The 17882-nt window shown below is 59.9% G+C and overlaps 1 protein-coding gene across 11 annotated transcripts in view; it reads right to left on the bottom strand.

The window, feature by feature from the left end:
• Positions 1 to 17882, bottom strand: part of EXD3 (exonuclease 3'-5' domain containing 3) — a 213873-nt gene that overhangs the window by 2968 nt on the left and 193023 nt on the right. For 10 of the 11 annotated variants that reach the window (XM_032130580.1, XM_032130570.1, XM_032130579.1 and 7 more), the window contains one exon: positions 4431 to 4524. In XM_032130580.1, coding sequence (XP_031986471.1) covers positions 4431 to 4524 — 94 coding nt within the window. Of the gene's footprint in view, positions 1 to 4430; positions 4525 to 17882 lie in introns of those variants that run through there. The other variant, XR_004244042.1, reaches the window with a different exon arrangement.

Raw genomic sequence — 17882 nt, 5'->3', positions numbered from 1 at the left:
GTCAGGTTCTTCCCTGAGCTGAGCAGGACCACGCCAGAGGCCCATCCCACGCCCTGGGCACTGCAGGGCTCTGTGCAGTCCAAGGGACCAACAGTCCCTTCACCTGGGGGGGCATGGCAGCATCTGGGACACTGGGATCACTGGCAGCCCCACATAAACCCTGAACTATTGCCATGGGGAGGCTGTGGGGGCAAAGGGACTTGTCCAAAGGTAGGGACGAGACAGGAGCTGCAGCTCCATGTGCCCCAATGCGAGGTCCTGCTCATGGACACAGCGCTGAGCCCAGTGGGGTGGACACGAGACAGGACAGGGGCTGTCTGCTGTGGGCAGGGGGATGCACATTCCCCCACACAGAGGGGCTCCTAGTGGGGGTCACACTGAAAGGCCACCGTGATGGTGACACTGGTGACCTGTAGTCCCTCCAGCCTATTCTGTCAGCTGCAGTGCTGGGTCAGCGTTACTGGGACAGCACTGGGACTTCCATGGCAGGACAGGGGGACACAGCAGGGCTTGGGAAACTGGGACAGAGCAGGACCTGGGCACACCTCCTTTGAACCCGTGCCCATTCCCCTTTCGGAGCCCACACAGCCCTGATTTGGCTGGGAACAACCAGTCCCCACTGCGTTAACCCTGGGCACCCCAGGGTTTCAGTGTCAGCGTGGTAGCCAACAACTTCCCAGGGGAGCCAGGTTCTTCTGCCCAAAATCCTGCCCCACGGGCTCTGCTTCCAGCCCAGATCCCTCTGTGTCAGCCTAGTCCGAGCCAGGGCCTTGGGGCGAGGAGATGGGCGCCTGTCGCGGCTGGCTCAGGCAAGGACCCGGCAGCTCCTGCTGCCTCTGGAGAGGCTGCGGGTCCGCAGCCCCGTGCCAGCGCCGAGCCCCGTGCCAGCCCCGAGCCGTGCCCCCGGCACAGCCAGAGCCATCGCCACGGCCACAGCCAGGGCTGGGGTCTGGGAGAAAGCTCACGGCTTTGTCCAGGCTTTGCACAAGGCTGAACACAGACCTGGGAGCATTCTTGGAGTACAAAGGTGCATGGGAAACCTCGGCCGCGGTGAGAGATCAGCCTGATAAGAGGAGTTACGAGCCTGAGAAACGTGCTGATTGCAGGGCACTGAAGATGCCTGGTTATCTTTTCCTCCTCGATAAGGCAGATAAGGAAAGGACAAAGGACCCGGGATTGTGCAACCTGGGCTGCAGCAGCCTAGCCATGATCTTAAGATGTTCCCAGGGTGGAGGAGGGAGGATGAGCTCAAGCAAGAGGCAGCTCCAGCTGCTCTCATCTCCCCGTGCCGCTGTGAAGAGAGCCCTGCCAGCCCATGCCCTCAGCTGCCCCAGTGTGGTGGCTGCAGAGCAGGGACTGTCCTGCTGCCACCCCAGGTTGGAGCCACCGTCCAGCCTTCCCCACAGCGCGGTCTGCAGCTCTTCCTCCTGCAGCCCTGAGCCGCCCCTCGCGGCTTTTCCCCAGGCTCGGGGGGGGAGCCGAGGGCTGAGAAGGGAAAGAAACCCCAAGTCACTGCTCAGGCTGGCAGGCGCAAGGTGGGTGCCCGAGCTGCCCGGGGCCATCCTGCCACCCAGTGCAGGGACACCCCGGCTGCTCCTCCAGCCACCCCTGCGCCCATCCAGGACTTCCCCTGCGCTTGTGTCCCGAGAGGCAGTGCTGGCAGCTCCTCAGGGAGGGTGCCCACCAGCGTGGGAGTGGGGGCTCCACCGTGCCTGATCAGCGCCACAGACCCAAGGGCCGCAGGATCCATTGTTTTCATCTTTTGCAGCGCATTTGAGATGGTGAGGGGGGATTTTACAATTAAATTCGCCTCCTCTGTTTGGCAACTCCCAACCCGCTGGAATGTGCTACATCCTCGCCTTTCCCAGAGACCAGATTTCATCTGGCAGAGCACCCACCGAGCTCTGGGGCCCCCTGCCAGCTGGTTTTACTGCACTGACTAAGCAAGAGTTCCCCCGGCCAGACGAGAGCCTGTGACGCAGCCCATTCCCCCGGGGCACTCGGGAGCCGCAATCTGTCACTGCCTCCAGCAAGGACTTGCCTGTGGCCCGTGGTGACCCACAGCCCTGCCCCTCTCTCTGCCCCAGCCCCAGCCCCAGCCTGCTCCAGGCACCTGAGCTGCTCAGAGCATCCCACTGGGAAAAAGGCATCACAGGGCAAAGCTGTCTGGGCTTGAAACTATTTGCAGCACTTTTGTCAAAGCCCTCATGCAGGGAAAATGTGGCTGTGTCAAGGAATATGTTCCCTAAAACCTGTGAAAGCCCTAGGTCCAAGCAAGAGTGAGCTATTACAGGATGAATAATTGGCCTTTCGTCACTTGGAAGCCCTGCTGTAAAAATCCAGGAGCCAAACGGAGCAGCACTGGCCATGGCTGGCTGCAGCTGGAGCCCTGGACTTGAGAGTGCCTGAGGCAGATGGAGACTTGTGCTGAGGGGTGATCCTGAAGGATCTGTCCCCATCACCCATCCGCCCCAGCACCCACCCGCTCCTCCCTGGAGAGGTGAGGCCCCCGTGGGAGGAGGCTCCCTCCTTGCCTGGAAGCAGCAGCAGCAGTGAAAAGGCATTTTCTTGCCAAGCAGCAGCACCTGGCCGTGATCTGGGCCATGCACAGGGGCATGACAGAGATGACATGGCCTGGGCTGGAGTCACTGGACAGGGACAGTCCTGGTGAGGGGCTGTGGTTGCTGAACACCCCATGCCGTGTGTTGGGCCATGGCAAGGGCAGAGCAGGTCCTCCCACCAACCCCTTCAGCAGGAAAATGTAAAGGAAAGCAGGGATAGATGAAGTTTTCCTTATGGACCCACTTCTGTGGCTGCCCAGCCTGTCCCACTGCCACCACTGTCCCCACCAAGTGATGGCAGGACATTGTCAGCACACCCGTCCTGTTTCTCTTCCCCGAAACTTGACCCAAAGTGGGACATTTTGGGGACAACCTAGTCAAGCTCACACTAATGCTTGTGATCGCTGCAGCTCCTAGCAAAATCCCAATAGAAATGGAACCCCCAGGATGACCAGAGCCCTGTGTCACAGGGGACCCTACTGGCAAGTCCCCAGGGGTTTTCACTTTGGTGGGTGACAGTAGGAACCTGCTGTGCCCACCTGCCCAGGAATCACAGCTTCTATTTCACGTCTCCACCAACCCTCTGGGGATGCTGTGGCACCTATGGTCGCTGCACCTGGCTGCTCCAGGGCAGAGGATGCTCCCCACTGGAGGATGCTCCCTGACATGGCCAGCGCAGGGGTCCCACCTGTCCCTCCCCCCAGGGACATGGGGGACCTGACAAGAGCCTGCATGGCCCGATGGGACATGGGGTGCTGCAGGTGGGGTGTAAAGGGTAGATCAAGGTGGTCCCTACAGAGTCTGTGTGGAGGAGCCCCAGCGCTGCGTGAGACCCTCCCAGCTCCATCAACCTCATCCCGAAGGGGGGAAGGGGAATCGGCTCTCTCTGAACACAGACCACAGCATTTCTATTTCCCATACTCTGAAACTGGCTGAACTGGCCCGGCTGGTCGCTGGGTACACACGCAGAGAGTGCCCTCACCAGAGAAAGCGCTGGGGAGGATGTCCCGGCCTCTGGGGCAGCACAGCACTCCCAGGCTGCCGGCACCATGGGAAAAGCCGCCCCACCACGTTCCTCATCCCCAGAGCCACACGTGCAGCTCCCAGCAAAGCCACAGCCGGCCAGGAGCGCCCGGCAGCCGCCACTTCCCTCTGCTCCTGCTGTCAGCAGTCGGGGCAGTGATGCACCAAGGGCTGGGGGCAGAGCCCGGGCTGGGCTGGAGCAGCGACGGGGGCACGTTCCCATTCCAGAGTGCCTGTGATGGGTGTCGTTCGCCACCACAATGTGCCTCCTGTGGGAAGGAGTGCGTGTGGGTCATCTCAGGCATCAGGTCAGTGCAGCTCGGAGCACGGCACGGAGGAGCCTTCCCTCCCCCGAGCCCGCTGGAGCCTGGCTGGGCAGGCGGCACTGACTCACTGCCCTGCAGCCTGACCTAATTCAGGAGGCACTGGGCAAGCGAAGAAGACACTGGGCAGGCGAGGAAGGCACTGGGCAGGCGAGGAAGGCACTGTGAGCAGCCCCAGTCAGGAGGCATTTCACCATCCCAGCTGAGTTTTCACTTTCAGGCGGATGATGGCCCCAGGCTGTCGCTTGAGCTACTGTTGGCATGCCACCAACCCCCTGGGCCGGGCAATCCCATGCACGACCCTGTGCCTTGCAGGGCAGGACAGGGCAGCCAGGGGAGAGACATAAACCGAACTTGAAAGAGCTCTGTGGGTCTGCACCCCGTGGCAGGGTGGTGGCAGGGCACCCTGATCCCCCTCTGAGAAGCCCCCAGGCCCAGGGGATGGTCCCGCTCTGCCCAGAGCAGTGCCAGGGAAGGGCACAGGAAGGGGATCATGCCCAGCCCTGGGCACCCACCCACTCACCTGCACTGTGCTCCCCTGACGCTCGTCTGCTGCCCTCCACCAGCTGCCTCATCCTCTCCCGTGACACCTTCAGGTACTTGTTGCAGTTGCACACCTGAGAGAAGAGAGTGGGGAGGTCAGTGAGATGGGCACTGCGCTCCCCGGGCACCTCCTGCCTGCCCAGAGCACAAACCCACACTGGGCACCCCTGGCACAGGCTTGACAGCCCCCACCATGTGCCCCACAGCACGGGAAACCAGGGCAAGGCCTGTCCCACCGAGCAGGGATGGGCACAGCCACAAGAACCCCTCCAGAGGTGCTCCCTCTGCTCAGCCACGTCTCCAGCCAGGCTGCGGGCACTGCCCACCTGACTGCCCGGCCAGAAAACACCAGCAACTGAGGCTGCCTTAGAGCATCAAGCAGACACCCAAAGTCTGGGCTGTGGCTTCAAGATTTGTTCTCTCTTGTCTGACAGAGGCTGGGGAGGATGGCTGTGGACCCCAAAACACTCAGGGCTCTCAGCTGGCTCTGCTTGGCTTGGCTCTGCTGCAGCACTGTGAACACTGAGTTGCACTTTCTACCCCACCTTGTCTGCCAAAATGTACCCAGACAGGTCTCTGAGTGCCTGCATGTGCTGGGTGCTGGACCTCAAGGAGCTCCCCAAGTCCCAGTGCTGAGGAGCACCCAGGGCTGGTCCCCGGGGCCAAGCACAGGGTGCAGCTGGCAGCCAAAGGCACTCGCCCAGAGTGAGCGGCACTAAAGCTCCCCGGGAGCATCGCAGCTGGCTCCCTGACACCTTCCCTCTCCTCTCCCCTCCCTCCTGGGCTGGGAGCTGGTTGCAGGGATGTGCCACAACACCTTTTGTCAGCTGTTTGTTTTTAGGGGCTGTTTTCTGCTGGCAGAGCATTCCCAGCATGCTGCACCCAAGGCAAGGCGGGAGAGAGGTGAGCAACTTCACCAACCAGAACAAGTCAGTTCCCTGCCAGGGGCTTTACTCCAGAGCCTGTTGAAACCAGGAAGGTTTTTCCAGCTCCCAGCCAGGCCCTGCTGTGGGCTGGCGGCCGCTCTGCTGGTTTGGGGCTGGAGCGGTGCCGGCTTCATGGCACGGGGCAGCGACGGCCCTGCTCCCACACAGCTGCCTGCAGGAGGAACGGGGCAGGGTGATTTGTTTGGAAATGAGCTTGCCAGTGTGTCCGGGCTCTGCCTTGCAGCAGGAGGTGATTCCCACTGGCAGCCTCCACAAAACCATCACACACTCCTCATCCTTTGGGCCAGAAAGGACACCTGGGCTCCACTCCCTGCGGCCCCGCTGCTCCAGCCCTGCAGAGCAGCAGCACGGACAGATAGAGATGGACAAGGGGTGATCTTGGAAGCACCCAAATGACACAGAAGCCCCTGCTTCACTTGCTAGGGATGTGCTGGTCCCACTCCCCATGATGGTGAGAATGGGCTGCATGCTGGAGAGGGACACCGAGCCTGGAGGGGTGGGGGATGGCACCTCGGGCGTGGTGACAGCACTGGAGAGCCGGAGGTTTCCAGGAAGCTCCCAAACCAGCTGTCCATCAAACTGCCGGCCAGGAGGATGCAGCAGGGCCCAAGGGCACCCTCCTCCCTTTCCCTCCCTGCTGGCACGGACATGCAGGGGCTCCTCTGCCCTCTGTCACACATCAAATCCCCAGGATGCCCAGCCCTGGCAGCTTGGAGCCCACCAGCTTCTGGAGCAGCACTGCCAGCGCGCCAGGCACGGGCTCCTTGTCCCGTTTGGGTGCACAGGGTGACCCTACACGAATTTCTCTGCTTCTCTAAAATTCATGACTGTTGTGAACCAGGGGCAGTTCACTCCCTGGGCAGGGATGCCCAGCAGCCCAGGAGTATCCTGGCATTCCCCGCTCTCTGGGGCTGCCAGGTGCTGCCAAAGAGGCTCCAAGCCCCACGCCACCCCTCAGCCTCTGGGCCTTCACCACCTGCAGCTTCCCAAAAACAGAGGACGAGCTCAAGAGCCAGATAAGCCACTTAGCAGCAGCGCCAATTAGCTGTAATAAAAAATTGCAATTAATTTTTTTTAATGCCTTGCCAAAATGAGCCAAGGGAGATGAAGTGAGCGGAGAAGGCTGCCACCTCCACAGGTGGGGCTGCTCAGCTGCTTTGCAGGGACCAGTGGTGGCCTCAGGCTTGATGCTTGGCTCCTGCCCAGGGACAGGGCTCCCCACAGCCTTCTGTGCCTCCTTGTTACTACCTGGGGATGTGGAGCAGTTTTTTGTGTGGATCTTTTGTTTATAGGTAGGGAAGTGGGGAACCTCTCTGCTGGAGAAGAGATGGCTGTTCCTTCTCAAGAAAGTTTGGTTTCTAGAGATCTGTCATGGCAGGATTAGTTGTGGCCCCCAAAAATCTTCATGAGGTGAATCAGCAGGAGATGGTGGCACTTTGGAACACTGCCTAGGGTGCAACTGCTGCAAGCAGCGGCCATGGCCTGACAGAGAAGGGTTTGGCCTCTCTGCAACATCTTGAGGTCCCTCAGCCCCTGTGCCAGGCTCAGGGTGGGGGTGGCAGCTTCTGCCCACGCCCCAGTCCTGCCCTGGGGATGATGTGCTGGCTGAGTGGGCTCTACTCATGCTGTCCTGCCTGGCCACAGGGGTGAGGAAAGGGCTGAGTCCAGCTTGGGAGCAGGGGACTGGGGAGGTGCAGCCCCCACAGGCTTCTGAGTGCCACCCAGTCTGCTGGCACCGGTGCCGCCGTGGCACAGCAGGGTGCCTGATGTCCCTGCGCTGGTCGGGTGCCCAACACCCCTGAAGCAGTGGGATGCCCCATGTCCCCGAGGCCGTGGGTCGCAGGGCAGCAGCGGGCACACCTCGGAGGAGGAGCAGCCCTGCCTTTCTCACGCTGGGGCAGCCCGTGCCAGCACATGCTTAGTCACTGGTAAATCCCAGCCGAGATCTGCTCTGCCCTCTGTGAAATGGATCTTGGCTGCACCCCCGCTGAAGCAATCCCGGCGCTCGGGAGCCCTGGCGGGCGCGCTTTCCCACGGCAGCCCGGCCCCCGGCTCCCCGTGTGAATCAGCGCGGCCGGGCCCAGCCGGGTGCCCCGCGCCGTGAGCGCCGCGCAGCAGCGTGTCCCTGCTCCCGTCCCCTCGGCTGCAGCGGAACTCAGGCTCCCTGGGCCGGGGGACACGGCTGCGACACCTGCCCTGCCTCCCCGGCCTCCGCTGCCACGTCCATGGCAAGGACGAGGAGCAGGTGCGGCGCGTCTCAGATGAAGCCGCGGTCCCCACTGCAGTCCCTCACTGCTGTCGCCTCTCCCCGTGCCTGTCTGTGCATCCTGGCACTGTCACCCCCACACCCGTGTGCTCCTGCCCCAGGACCTCAGGCCAGCATCCGTGGGGACACTGCAGCTCTGTGCTGTCACCACCAAGGGTGTGACACGGGGATTAGGAGGAGTGATGTCACTGGACTGGGACTGTGGTGATGTCACTGGCGCGGATCTGTGGTCGCTGAGCCCAGCGAGGTGCTTGCCCCCAGCCCCAACAGCCTGAGCCCGCCTCACTGAGGCTCTCCCTGCCTGTGCCACCGAGGAGGACGAGGCAGGTGAAAGGTCCTTTTGCAATGCTGGCAGCCCAGCCGGCGCCTTGTTTTTGTTTAGGATGATCCCTGCCTCTCCCAGCCCTCCCGGGTCGGGATTTCAGCAGCAGTGACGCAGGAACCTCCCAGGACTCGAGGGACTGGATGCTTGAGCCTGGAGCTCCAGGGCCATCTCAGCATCCCATCCTCTTTCTGTGCCTCCACCCATGGAGTTGAGAGGCTGAAAGAAAACCCAAGTTCAGCAGAGAACAGGAGCCAAACCTTCGGTGACTCCAAAAAGGCTGCAGGAGCCAGTGTGAGCTTGGCTAAAGCTGGTGGCACGAGCTCAGGTGGACATAGGCTGGTGCCCAAAACACGTGGGAGATGAGCAGTTCAGACAGCACTGGAGTCAGTTTTGCTCCTTCCTTTGATATCTCTAAAAGCTGCATCTCCAAAGTGCATTGAGTCACCTCGGTGATGCTGACCTCTGCCCAGAGGAGCCACCCCTGAAACGGCCTCTGGGCCTCAGGGCTCCTTCCAGCTGCTCTGCTGACACAGGTCACAGGTCAATGTCACTGTCACCGAGGGATCTCCTTGGCAGGGCTTTTTCCAGTGAGACACAGCTCTCTGCCTGGAGAGCTCCTGGCTTGGGAAATCCTCAGTGTATCAGACCTGCTGTGAAGGACAACAGTGCCCGGTGTGAACTCTTTGGGGCAATTCAGGGCAGCTCATGTCAGGACAATTCCTTGGGCGTCTTCTGCTCGCTGTATCACAGGGCTGCTCAACAGCCACCTGCAGTGATATCTCCTTTCCTACTCACCGCCTACCCTCTCCTCTTTCTCCCTCTCTCCAAGATGGATATCACCTGGTGAAAGGGCCACTCCTCCGGATGGAGGTTGCAACTCTCACTTTGGTTGTGAAAGCACAGCCCTTGAGTATCCAAGAGTTTCTTTCAGGGATTTATTGAGACTTGAAACCTCCCCAGCTTGCAGGATGCCCGGGCTCAGCACAGGCTGCCCTCTATTGCCTCCAAGCCCAGGGGTTACGGATCTGCCTCCGCACACCTCCTGCCTACAGCCCAAAGCAGAGTGCCCAGAAAGGTGGGAGATGGTGGGAAGGGCAGTGAAGGAGAACCAGGTAACAGCCCAGCAGATATGAAGCAGAGGTCAGGAGCTGACCGTGCTCATCTGCCCACGTGTCTATTTTCTCACATTTTTCCCAAGTGACTTCAGCTGCACCCACAGCTTTGACCTTCAGACACTCTCCTCTTCCTCCAGCAATGCTCTGCCCTGCAGCGCCTTCGAGGTCCTTGCACAAAGAGCAGAAACTCAGCAATTCAGCCCACTGGAGATCTCCACACCCTGTGGGTGCAAAGGCCACCTCTGGGTACAGTGCTGGGGACAGCCATCTCTTCAAGGGGATTTTCAGAGAGCAGCTGGCTGGGCTGCTTCCCTTCCCCTTTATGCCAAGAGCTTTCCTCGCTGATCTGATCACCAGTCCCTGGGAATCATAAAGGGGAATCATAAAGAATCATTGCTGCTCCTGCTCTGTTGCAATGGTCCCGTGTCTGTCTTTGGGTACCAGCAAACCCCCCAGCAGCAGAGAGATGCTGGATGTGTCAACCTGGTTCTTCAGGGACCAAAGGCTCTCGGTGCCCACAACAGCCCTGAGTGGCCACAGCACCAGGGCAGCCCTGCCTGCCAGGGCTGGGAGTTGGGCTGTGATGCTCCCACATGGAAATGCAGCCTGGGCATCCTGCACCCAACCTGCCTGCACATCCAGCAGCAGCAGGGGTTTTATGGCCGTCTGAGCTCAGTGACATGCTGCCAGTGGAAACATAGGGCTGCCAGTGGGATCCTGGCACCAGGGCCCATTTGGTTCAAAAAGAGGGAAGGGCTCTGTTTATTGAATCATTAACATCACTTCCCTCACTGCCAGCCAGGTACTCTGAGAGGTCTCTTAGGCAAGTGCTGACCTAGCCCAACCCTGCTAAGCTGGTAAGATGACATGGATCCCATGCCAGCCTGGTACTGCGTTCCCACTGCTTTCTCTGCTCCCGCTTTGCTATTAGTCATCCGTTTCTGGAAGGTTTCTCATGCATAATAAAGTGTTTCAACACTTGCATAAGCCAATTCTTCTCATCAGGAGTGACCTGCTGCATTTCCCAACACTTTCCCTAGGCAGTCCTTCCGACAGCCACGAAATATGGAGTTAATACATGAAGTTTTCTATCCCCCTCGAGGCAAAAGGTGTGGGAAATCGAACAGATAAGAATGCCTTTAATTAGTATCATTTGCATAAGCTCTGGGAAAGGCTCACCTGACAGCTACAAGGGCCTTACTTGTCTGGGAGCATCAGCCGCGGCTCAAACGGGCAGATTAGCGGAGCTCCTCTGACTGGGGAGATAGTGGGAGTCAGGGTGACAGAGTTCCATGGGTACCCCAGCTCCTGCTGGCTCCTCCTTGGGACACCCCAGCTCCCACCACTTCCTTGTTGGTGCAGCCCAGCTGCTGCTGGCTCCCTTTCAGGTCACCCCAGCTCCCACTGGCTTCTTGTCAGGGCTGCTTCTTCTGCATTTTCACCTCCCAGTTTGCAGCTGCTCTGAGCAAAGATGTAACTTGTGGGCTGGGGTGAAGGGCAGGGATGGGAAGAGAGGGGAGGAAGCACAGGCACATCCCTGGATGAGGCGTGGAGGCTGTGGGAATGGGCTCGGTGTGCAGCAGGGACGGGAGCAGGCCCTGTGATCTTTGCTCTTTTCTCCCCTGCTGCACTCGCGCTCCCTCGAGCAGACGCTGCCGTCCCCAACCACAAACCCCATCCCGCTGCCGTCGCTGCCGGGGGTAGCCCGTGACAACGAGAGCCCTTTTCAGCACCTCAAGGCCTTTGCAGTGATGAGAATCTCACCCGACACTACACCTAAACCCACATGCAAAGCTGAATTTCCCAGAGGAAAAAAATTATGCTCAACCCGCCTCCCACCGCACACATCCCCCCTCGGGTCCCTCCAGCTGCCTCTCAGCCACCTCAAGTCTCACTTGCTCATCTTCCCTCCCAGCTGGGCTGAGCGCCCCAAAAAGCTGAAGCTGCCATAGCACCCTTGACCCAACCTTCACCGTAGCCGCCAGCCCTGTCTATACAGCACCCAGCACACGGCTGCTGCTCTGGGACAGGCTCACAGCAAGTTTAATAACACAGCAAGCCAGTAATAACTGCCTCCTAACGAGGTTACGCAGCATCCCTGAAGACTTGGCTTTAGGGTGAGCTCCGTGCCAGCAGCTGCTGGGGCCCGGGTGTGAGCTGTCCCTTCCCACCCTCCTGACTGCGGGGCCTCTGCTCCTCCAGCCCCGTGCCAGCACCTTCCTGCCTTGTAAATGCACTTTATATCCAACCCTGGGGTGAGGCTGAGCCCCTCCCAGGGGTGCAAACCTGTGCCCTGCAGCTCCAGGACACCCATCTCCTGCTCCAGTCTGCTCCAGAGCCTGTGCCACAGCAGGAGAAGGGTTAATTTGCCCAGCTCCCTGCAATGCAGCTCATTGCTGCTCCTCTTTATCAAGCTACTGAGTTTTATCCAGCTCTTGGTCAGAGGATGCCAGAGGCCGATGAACCTCAGGGCTGGAAAAAAACCCCAAGTCAAGCTCTGGAATCACCCAGCTCTGGAAACAGAGTGAGGGTCCACATTCTGCCAGCTCCCAAAGGCTTTCATCCCAAAACTAAAATGCAGGTGGAAATCTGGCTACCAAGCAACCGCAGACCTTCAGGAGCATCATGTTTTGGCACCAGAAATGGAAAAGGTCATGGAGATACATTTTCTACCCTTGAGGGTCAGAGCCCTGGAAGCTGCAAAGGGATGAAGCTTTTCCCCCACTCCCCCTCTCTCTCTCAGATCCCCATGCTCAGGTCACTGACAGTCAGGCACCAGCGCTGCTCTTTCTGCCCCGAGGGCCGTGCTGTGAGCTGGGTTCCTGCCTGAGCCAGGCCCCAGGAATCCCCAGGGCAGCACATGAAGCCTCTTCCCTGCTGCACCTTGCCCTGGACACGCAGCCACACTGGGGGCTCTGTCCTCTGCTCCCAGGGCTGGACAAGCTGCAGGAAATCATCTTTACTGTGTATTAAGCAACAGCCACCCTTATTCCTGCTCCTCTGGCTTTCCCTGGCAGCTGTCCTCCCTCTGGTTGAGGTCCTGGGACCAGCTGTGTAATGTATATCAGGGCTTGTCCCCCTGCCCTGTGCTGAGCTGTGCCCTCAGCTCTCTGCTTTTCCCCAGAGCAGTTTTCAGCCCTGTACAAGTGGCCAGGGCCACCCTGGGCCACGTGGCTGCCCGGCTCTGCTCCTCCATGGCCATCTGGTCCCTGAGCATCCTGCTGCCCTCTCCTCTGCCTTCCCTGGGGAGGCCTGGGGCTGCCCCGGGCTGGTTCCTCAGGCCAGCACTGCAGCTGAGTGGGGTGAGGGTGTGCGGGCAGAGGCAGAACCGGGGAAGTTGGGCTCATGTTTCAGCTTCTATTTTTATCTGGGAACCCAAGTCTGCTATGCAGAGGCCCCCGGGGGACACACTGCCTTCCCCAGCTGAAGCCAGATACCATCGGAGCACTACCTGCCCTTCCCTATCCCCGTGCCAGACCTCCGGGTACAGGACAGCATCGCCCGAGGCACTGGGACATCCTGCCTGGCTCCTGGTGCGCTGTGGCAGGAGGGAAGGAGCTGGGGACAAGGTCCCCTTGTCTCCAGCCGCTCTGAGGCCAGGAACACCTCATCACAGGTAGCCCTTGGAGCTGCAGAGCAGCCCTGTCACACTCTCACCAGGCCGCCACCTGGGTCAGCAGCCAAGTGCTGGAGTCCCTCTCAAGCTGGACTTTAGTTCTGTGCCAGGGGAGTGGGATGCTCAGGGCCTGGGGCCACGCCAGGTGGGAGCCCGTGCTGAGGCTGCGGGGCTGCACCAGCCCCATCACTTTTCATTTGTTAAAGCAAATAAACCTCATTTAGCGGCCAGAGCTGCAGGAAAATGGAAACCTGAGCCGCCCCAGCCTGAGCAGCTCTTGTGTAGCTGCAGGTTGGCCAGGGCAGAGACTGCAAAGCTGGTTCCCGGTGTGGGAACTCGGTTTGGAGCCCAGCCCCTGGTCCTGGGCAATGGCAGTGAGCAAGGGGGCACAGCTGGGAGGAGCTGAACCCCCCACCCCGGTGGGCAGCGCCTGCTGCTTTAACTGGGGGGGGGGGGGGGGGGGGGGAGTAGGAGCTGCGGCAGAAAACGGGAATATTAAAAAAAAAAAAAAAAAAAAAGCGTGAGAAAGGAAATCTGAGCGAGGCCTGGAGCAATCTACCCAATCCAGCGGAAACAATGGCCCAGGAAGAAAAACCAGTTCCTACACATAAGGTAGAAAAGGCTGGGAACGCTGGAGGAGGGGCGGGAGGCTCCCAGCACAAACAAGCCGGGCATTATGCGGCTGCGCTGCCCAGGGCACGGTGCCCCTTCCCGGCGTGGGGACCCCTAATCCTGCTGGGCCGGGCTGGGCCGGGCCGGGCTGGGCCGGGCTGGGCTGGGCTGGGCTGGCACCCACCCCCAGGGATGGACAGCCGGGAACGGCAGCTCGGGCTGGCGGGGCTCAACACCCGGGCTGGGCTGGGCTGGGCTGAGTTTAGTGCCCAAACTGGGCTCAGCTCCCCGGTTTAACTCAGCTGGGCTCAGCACCCAGGCTGGGATCAGACACTGGTTTGAGATTAGACCTGAAAATGGGATTAGAACAGTTTTGCCCGGGATTAACCCACATTTTGAGATTAGCCCCCAGCCTGGGCTCACTTCCAGGCAGGGTTTACTCCAGGATGGGCTCATCTCCAAACTAAGCTCACCCCTGGGATGGGCTGATCCTCAAACTGAGCTCAGCCTCAGGATGGGATGATGCCCAGGCTGAGCTCAACCCAAAGGGCTGCAGAATGCACCTTCAAAGTTCATCTAGTCCAGTCCCCCTGCCATGGGCAGGGACACCTTCAGCCGTCCCAGGCAGTGGGATGGTCCCTGCTGCAGCTCATCCCTGTCACCCACGCCTGGAGGAGGAGCAGGATGTCCCCACAGCGGCTCCATGGCATCACCTGCCAGTGCCTGAGCAAAAGTGTCACATCAGCCCTTGCCACACTGCCTGCACAGCCAGAGCAGGAGGGAATGAATCCAGCAGGGAGCAACTGTAACACCCAGGAGCACATTCCCAATTCATGCTGGCAGCATCCTTCCCCCTTCTCCTCGTGGGGTGGGACTTATGCTGGTCAGCTCTGGGGTGGAAGCTGGCTGCGTGTGGCTGTAGGACACGCCACGAGTGAAGGTCCATGGGCCACGTGCTGCCCAAAATTTACTGAGAAACCTTTGGTAGGGCAAGGGTGGGCAAAGCAGGGATTTTGGTGAGGACCAGGCTGGTGCCAAGCACCTTGGGAAGGCTGTCCTTGTCCGAGGTAATGCCTCAATGCACCCTGAGGGTGCAGCTCTTCCCACCGTGAGCAGAGCACGACACTGCACAGCTGGGCTCAGGCAGCATTCCCAGCACAGAGGGGCTCACAGGGACCACCACCTCCTTTGAGATCAACCACCTGCATCTCATCCTGAGGGAAAAAACCAGCTCTTCACACACAACTTCTCCAAAAGGCTCCCCAAAGCAGTCTCAGAGAGAAGCCACACTGGCTGCTAGCTGGGACCAGCGAGAGGAAAACCCTGGGAGCAGGGGAAGAGCTGCTGCTGCCAGAGCAAGGACAAAGCCCAGGAAACCTCAGTCAGTTATTGCCCACGTTCCCAGCCTGACACCTCCCAGATGTGTTAACGTGACCCCAGCGTGTTGGTGACACGTGGGGTCACCGTGGTGTGATGGGGGCCCAACCCCTCCACAGCTCCTCACCACAGCAGGGGGGGGCAGGGTGGGATCTACAGCATCACAGGCCTGTGTCACACACAGAGAAAAGGTAAAAAGGGGCAATAATGTACAAATGTGGTCTTTTTTTTAGGCTCTTGCTGGGCCCAGGGGAGCTGCTGTCTATTGTTTCAATGGTCGAGTGGGGGAGGCAAAGCTGGGGCAGATGACAGGAGTGATCTGACCCTGCCACACCTGGGTTTGGCCTTTCCCTGACGGACAGGACGTGGGCAGCTGAGTGGTGGCAGAATTGTAATTTTACCCTGCAGAAAAAAATACCTGTGAGTGGAAAAAGCTGATGGGCAATTTGTGGGGGTGAAGTTGGGGAAGAAATGTGTGTGCTTCATTCCTCACATTCCTCCCCAGCTTCCTCGGGATGGTGGCTGTGCTCCCCAGGGCCCTCCCAGTGCCCAGGGGGTGATGGAGTGGGCTGAGGATCCTGTCCTGCCACCTTGCTGCCTCCACCAGCTGGGTAGGGCTGAGCATCTTCCCCTCCTTTCCCACTGTGAGGGCAGAGGAATGGGACTGAGGTCTGAATCCTGCTGGGGTCTGTGAAATGAAATCTGTGATCAATGTGAGCAGCACCTTCAGAAACACCTGGGTGAGGGACCCTCCCAGCACCGCTGTGACCCCAGGTCCCATCCTGCTGAACCCCGGCGTCCTGCCACGTGCGGGGCCAGTGCACTGCCCGCCTGGCAGGGCATCCCGGGCTCATCCCAGCATCCACGCACAGAGGGATGTCCTCTCCTGCACACACCTCCCGGTGTCCCCTCTCCTGCAGCACCACCCGAAGCGCAGAGGAAGAGCCGCGCTCCCATCCCCGGCTCCCTCCCGGGCACCGTGAGGGCACTGCGCCAGCAGCTGATGGGAAAGTTCAGGCTCGGGGCGAGGCGGAGAAAGGCTCATAAAGGGCCCTTTGTGCCGCAGGTCTCCCCTGGCTCCGCGCACGGAGCCCGCGGCCCCACAACAAAACGCAGCCCAGAAATATGACAAGACATCTTTTTCCCAGGCTGCTGTTAAACTCTAATTAAACATTTCAGCACACTTGAGTGGGGAAATGTCTGCTTCTCAGGCCCAGGCCATCTCAGCTGGAAACCATCCCCTCCGGTGTGAGTGGGCTGGCGCAGGTTGACCCAGAAAGATGCTCCTTGAACGTGGGGATGGTGTGAACCCACACGCCAGAGTGGACAACCTGCTCCTCTCCAAGCCCTCCACGCCAGCATGGGCCCACTGCTGCCTCCCACTCTGGAGGATGCATCCAGGCTGGAGCAGCTGGAGAAGGGGACATGCAGACAGGTCCGTCACAGGCAGTGCCACCCCTGGCACTTGTGCACTCCCCACCGTGGGAGCTGGGGTCCCCGTTCCTGCTGGGGCAGCAGCCCAGGGCGCACAGCCTGCAGGGGCAGGAGACAGCGTCTCCTTTGAGTCATGCTGCCAGAAAATCTACTGAGGCCGGAATTGTCATCTTGCTATTTTAAAGAATGAAAGAAAAAGAAAATAGCAGAAAAGAGCTGAGCAGTGAAGCCAGGCAGTTCCAGGAGTGAGGAGCCCTGTAAGGAACAGTCTGGGGCACAGCAGCTTGGAGATCTCCTCACATCCCCCGCATGCCCAGAGTGGGTCTGATGACAGCCAGCAGGCACAGCTCTCCACATTATTAAACACTGACTGTGGCCATTAATTGCAGCAATTCCTCAGCACCCTGTTTCTAGTAGGCACAGACCAGATGCCAAAATATCCTACCCCTGATGCTCTGGTGACTGACTCAGCCTCGTGGAGGTGACACAGTGGCACTGAACTACTGCAGCATCCCTTGTCCCACCTGAGCACAGCCCAGCGGGAGCAGCACACCAAGGACGGGCAGGGCTGGGGACTGGGGAGCTGCTGGTTTCCCATGGGCAACCTCAGCATCAGAACCAGGTCACCCAGGAAAGGATTACTCCAGAAATGTGCCACTTCTGGGATCAGTAAGCAGTGGGAAGGTGTCTGTCCTGAAAGACTTGGAGCGGAGTGACAGCCCAAGCAATGACACCTGTAATTTGGCATCCCATGGGGTGGAATTTGGCAGAACTGGTCTCTCCTGCTCTGAGGACATTCCAGCTCCTGCATGGGCAGTCTGAATTGAACTCCCTCAATACTTACAGCAACCACGGGTTTAATCCAGCTCTACCCCCCCAGTCAGACAAGCAGCAGCAGCAGCAGCTCCTGGGCAAGCTTCATCCTGGCCCCTTGAGGCTCCAGGGCCGGGGTTCCTGTCACTGTGCTGGCCATCACCCCTGGGAACCCTCACCCTGGTGCTGTGTCTGCCCTCACTGGATGCTCTCACCCCTAAGAAAATGGCAACACCAACCTGTATCTGGTCCCCCCGCTGGCATGTGACTGTGGGTGGCTGACAGCCCTGGAGGGGGTCATAGCCACATGCAGGGCTGTCCCCAGGTGCCACATGCTCAGGGTTTGTCCTCCTCCTTCACTGCAGTGGGATGGGGTGGGAGGCTGGACTTAGGAAGAAATCTTGACTTTTCTAGGAAAAGTGAGGCAGGCAGCAGGGTCTTTACATCGTCCCTGTGCAGCACCTGGGCTGCACTGTCCAGGCTTTGTGAGACATATCTGCTCCTGAATCCTGATCCACTGGGGGTGCCCCAGGTGGCACCGAGAGCCCCAGTCCCAGCACAGACACAGCTGCCAGGCGGCAAGGGAGGTGACAGCCTTGGGGACACGGACTGAGGGTACCCACCCCCCGGGCAGCACACACACCAAGGGGGCTCATCCGTGTGGCCCCCCAGAGACCCATCCCCACCGGGAACCACGACCCACAGCCTCCCTGTGCACCCACAGCTGGGGACACTGTGACACCACGAGCCGGTGACAGGGAGCCAGATCCTGAATTATTGTCCGACTGTTTCCCAGGCTCTTCCGCTGGCTGCGAGGATGCAAGTGCCAGCGGAATGGGATCGGGGTGCGAGGGAAGAGGGGACAAAGGCGGTGCACCGCCCTCCTCCTTCTCCCTGCGCTTGGCAAGGCGGGGGACTCCGTCTGGG

The sequence above is a fragment of the Corvus moneduloides genome, chromosome 21 (assembly GCF_009650955.1).
Source record: "Corvus moneduloides isolate bCorMon1 chromosome 21, bCorMon1.pri, whole genome shotgun sequence".
NCBI classification, from domain to species: Eukaryota; Metazoa; Chordata; class Aves; order Passeriformes; family Corvidae; genus Corvus; species Corvus moneduloides.
This window is presented reverse-complemented; position numbering and strand designations above follow the sequence as displayed.